The sequence below is a fragment of the Trypanosoma equiperdum genome (genome assembly GCF_001457755.1).
Source record: "Trypanosoma equiperdum strain OVI genome assembly, contig: ctg_666, whole genome shotgun sequence".
Taxonomy (NCBI): Eukaryota; Euglenozoa; class Kinetoplastea; order Trypanosomatida; family Trypanosomatidae; genus Trypanosoma; species Trypanosoma equiperdum.
This window is the reverse complement of record NW_027124605.1, coordinates 9,543-14,256: the sequence shown is the minus strand read 5'-3', so window position 1 is coordinate 14,256 and position 4,714 is coordinate 9,543. Positions and strand designations below refer to the sequence as shown.

Here is a 4,714-nt window from a genome sequence, read left to right as displayed (position 1 = left end):
GGGGGGGGGGGGGAAATCAACAAAGAAAGAAGAAAAAAAAAATGCTAACATCCAATCGGAAACATTGAACAATGTCATTTTGTCCTTTAACACAGAAATCAGTAAAATAGCATGTATATTTCTAACACTTACGGCAAGTAAATGGGAAAGATTTTATCAAATCCGTAACGACAACTTACAGAATCCTTACAATCACTTAATTATCCATAACATGGTTACAACGGCCCTGTGCCAAGACGGGGGAGAATCGCCATCGACATCAGCTCTTGAAAGAGCAACTTGCAAGCATATGGCATAAGAACCTGGGAAATATGTGAGTCGTTGTCACAACCTTGGCACTTGTACAGATTCTGGTCCGTGTCCGCTGCGCAAATAGTCCCACACATATTGCATACGTGCACGGAGTAATAATCACTTACGCGGAACAACCGCTCTCGAAGCCACTGCGAAGCGCCGTACGAAAGCATGCAATCACGTTCCATCTCACCGAATCGAAGCCCGCCCTCGTGTGCTCGTCCTTCGGTCGGCTGCCGCACCAGCGGCTGAAGAGGTCCACGGGGCCGTGCGTGAATTTTGTCGCTCGATAAGTGCTTCAACCGCTGGTAATATGTGGGACCGAAGAAGATGAGATGATCAAGTGGTAAGCCGGTATGGCCATTGTATAAACGCTCATTGCCGTATCGGTTGAGTTTAAGCTGCGTCAGCGCCTTTCCGAAATCTTCAACGACAACGGAACAAAAAGGCGTGGCGTACACTTCACCGCCTTTATAGCAAGCCACTTTTCCAGCCAGTGTCTCGATCAAGTGCGCTACTGTCATACGAGAAGGGATAGCGTGTGGGTTAATGATCAAGTCCGGTGATATACCATCGTGGTTGAAGGGCATATCTTCTTGGCGGAACTGGATACCGTTAGTTCCTTTTTGTCCGTGGCGGCTACAGAATTTGTCTCCAATGTTTGGTATTTTGATGGTACGGATCCTCACTTTAGTAAAACGATTCCCCTTGTTTTCCGTTAACATCACTCTATCGACAACACCCTTTTCGGCTGCTCTCGAACTAATGCTGCAATCGCGCTTGAGAATTCGAGTGTCGCTTACAGGAGATTCTTCGGACAGGGTTTTGGGCACAGGAATCGTTTTACCCACGATGATATCTCCACCAATAACGGGCATGCCAGGTTTAATGAGGCCATCAGTGTCGAGTTTAGTGTAATCCGCACGCTTTACATGGCACACCTTTCTGTCTGGGATCTCAAACATCTCCCGACCCTCCCGTTTCTTCTCCTCTGAAGCCTTGTATGACCGCCAAAATACGCTCCGGAAAAAACCACGTTCCACAGCGGAGCGACTCATAATGATGGAGTCCTCCTGGTTATAACCTGAGTAACACGCGATAGCGACTATTGCGTTGTGTCCTGCTGGAAGATCGTTGCTTCGCATGTATGACATTGCTTTTGTGCGCACAAGCGGCTTCTGTGGGTAGAAGAGAACGTGGGCCGTTGTATCCATGCGCATGTTAAAGTTGGATGCATATATTCCCATAGCCTGTTTACCCATAGCAGACTGGTACGTGTTTCGTGGAGACTGGTTGTGGTTCGGGTAAGGAATAATGGAGGCACAGATACCGAGGATCATTGACGGGTCCATTTCACAGTGCGAGTAGAAATAGTTCTTTCCCACCTCGCTCGGGACCATGGCGATGAGGAGGGAGTCCTCCTCTTCACAGTCAATGAGCTCGACGTAACCTTTCTTCATTACCTTATTCCACGAAATTTCGCGCCTACCACCCAATGTTGTGGAGGGCTCAAGAAGCTCGCCAATTCCCGCCTTCTGTAACTTGATCCGTGATTTCTCAACCACGAACAATGGCCGCAAACACCTTCCACCATCTGAGAAGACGCGGATCTCGCGGTCCCGAATATCACGTACAATACTTACTTCATTACTAAGCTCCCCGCCGCGGCGCCGTGCACGCAAGTCTCGGAGCAGGCGCTCGGGATCCCCGTGCACGCCGATGAGTGTCCCATTCACAAACACGCGCGCCACACGGACGTCTGCCAGGTCCGAGAGGGCGATCGAATGGAACCCTGTGATGCGCGACTGGACGGCCTGAACTACACCGGTGTGATCACTTCCCCGAGACACGAGGCACATGAGCGCCAGGTTTTTCAGCAGACCAATGGAACCACCCTCCGGTGTTTCCACCGGGCATATGTAGCCCCACTGTGTGCAGTGAAGATTTCGGGGCCGTGTGGCTTTACTGGACGCAGAGATGGGATTTTGAATACGACGGAGGTTACTAAGAGATGACGAGTAAGTCAATCGGTTAAGCGTCTGCGACACACCAGTTTTAATGTTACCGGACTTCAAGTCACCGAAGTTACCGGTAGCCAAGCAGCGCCTCATACCGTCTGTGATGAGTCGATTATGCAAAATACGGCCGAAGCTCACAACACCACCGCGGTTGGTGGAGTAGTCATGCACCGTTTGTGCCATCTCCCTCCTCACCTGAACGAGGAATTGATTTAGCTGAAAGGTTAGAAGAGACCCCGCAACATCGATACGCTTGTGACCCAAAAAGTCACGGTCGGTATCCTCACGACGACCGAGCGCCAACAGCAGCAGCCGGTGCACCATGTAGCCGATGAAGAGGCACTTGCCTCTATCAGCAGCGCAGTCCACCCCCATATGGGGAAGTAAATCCCGCATGAGAAGGTCCTGGGCTTCACGTTGCAGGTTTTCACGGCTGTCCTGCTTCCCGAGGCGCTTGCCAATGAACCACAAGGCCTCATCACGTGTAAATATTTCCAACGTACTTGCATCTTCCATGGAGCCGCGAAGCATTTCGAGCATGGCGACATCTTTTAAATCCGGGACAACTGTCTGCAGGATCTCCTTATCAGATCCCATGTCTAGCGCTCGGAACAAAACAAAAAGCGGAATCAGTTCATCCATTTGTGCTACGCGACATAATAGATTCTCGTACCCATGACCGGGACCACTCTTTTTGTACGGCATTAATATTTGAAGGGTTCTTGGCTTGTTAAGAGAACCTTCAACAATGGATTTGATTTCACATAATAGACCCTTGGGGCGCGTAAACGCGTACACATGGTTGGCTGCTTGACGTTCCTGCGCGATGAGCACCTTTTCCGTTCCATTAACAATAAAGTAACCACCCTGGTCATGTGGACACTCGTTGAGCCTTGGTAATTCTTCCTCATCCTTGTTCAGAAGATTGCACCGCATGGACTTCAGCATAATCGGAATGCGACCGAGTTCCATATTCTGAAGAAATGTGCGATACGGCTGCTCCTCACGCGATCGGTACACGCGAATGGCGAGTGTTACTTGCGCAACAGCGTCATACGTCAAGTCCCGCAGTCGACACTCATTAGGGAAAAGGGGATGCATTTCCGTGCGGCTGAAGCCCGACATTTCGTGGGAGGGGTTTCCCACTACGACGTCCTCCAGGCTCAGGCGGTATTGATCTGGCTCACTCTCCACGTGAACGCCCGGGTCGAACTGATCATCCTGCCTGGGTACAATTTCAAGAAGGCTCCGCGCCATGCGGGGAATACGAAGAAGGAAGTCATTATATGAATCTACCTGCTGGTGCACGAGACCCTTCTCCCTGAAAAACGATGAGATAATCTCCCATATGTCTTCACTGTCAATATCGGCTGTGTTCACGTTCTCCATGCCCGCCACACGATGTATGTCATCAACATCATCATCTGTGATTTCCTCCACCTCGTTGAGCTGTAGAAGTAGTTCGTCGTCCATCATGTACCCCTTTATTTTCCTATTTCTCTGTTCCCTTCCTTTACAGTCCTGTGCTTAAGGCTTTGGAAGATCTATTTCCTTCACTTTTTTTTTTGGTTCTTCAACCACCCTACACCCTCAAGGAACGTACAGAAGTCGCAAACGTGCAAAAGATCAAGGGGCATCTTCAATTAAAAGCAACCTCCAGTTGACATGCGCACTGGTAGGGAATCGTTTGCGCATTTTCACAGCAGGTGGCAAACAACAACCACCAAATGGACTCCAAGAATAGAGAATGATGCAAAACATGGTGGATACAGATAATGAAGAGATGCTGAATCCACCACCCGAACACGCGACACCGCACGTCACACTTAAGCAGAGTTTCAGGTATGTTGCAGGAGACACTTTTCCCCCTCTCAACATCATCGACAAAAGGCATTCATCATTCCTTTCATCCCGGCCTCTTCCACAACACCCTTCATGGGCCTCTCATCTTCTTTTTTCCCATTTATTCCTACCAACTCACCCTCAAGCGACTTGGTGTTCTGCGTTTCCCCCCCCCCCCCACCGTAAGATAATGTGTGAATCCCAAGTGGTGGTATTACCTCTTTCATAACCTTGCCAGTGTTGCGCATCCACTGCTGGGAAAGAACGAAGAAAGAACACTGTGGGTTGCATCGCTATTCCCCCATATGTACTTCGCGGGAGTGACGCCATCGAGTAGAGGTTTCAAGAAAGAAAAGATAAATTGTTCGAGCCACATCCGCGTCAAAAGCGTGACAGAAGGCTCCTTGACACGGAACAGAAAAGTTTCCCTCTCTTTCTCTCTCTCTCTCTTCACCTCCCTTTCCTGTTCTCACCTCCGCAGCCCGTTCCCGCAATGTGAGTCGAAACATGGCCCGCAGAAAAATGGGCTGAGGTCCATTTTGGCAACCATCTGTGGTCAG

General features: G+C 49.8%; 1 protein-coding gene across 1 annotated transcript; it reads right to left on the bottom strand.

Annotated features, from left to right (window-relative positions):
• Window positions 1–215: 215 nt before the first annotated feature.
• On the bottom strand, window positions 216–3,788 carry TEOVI_000311300 (DNA-directed RNA polymerase II subunit 2, putative; the record flags this gene model as incomplete). The annotated part of the gene is made up of 1 exon (XM_067226079.1): window positions 216–3,788. One exon carries the CDS (start codon window positions 3,786–3,788, stop codon window positions 216–218), a length of 3,573 nt encoding a protein of 1,190 aa, XP_067082180.1.
• Window positions 3,789–4,714: the final 926 nt, after the last annotated feature.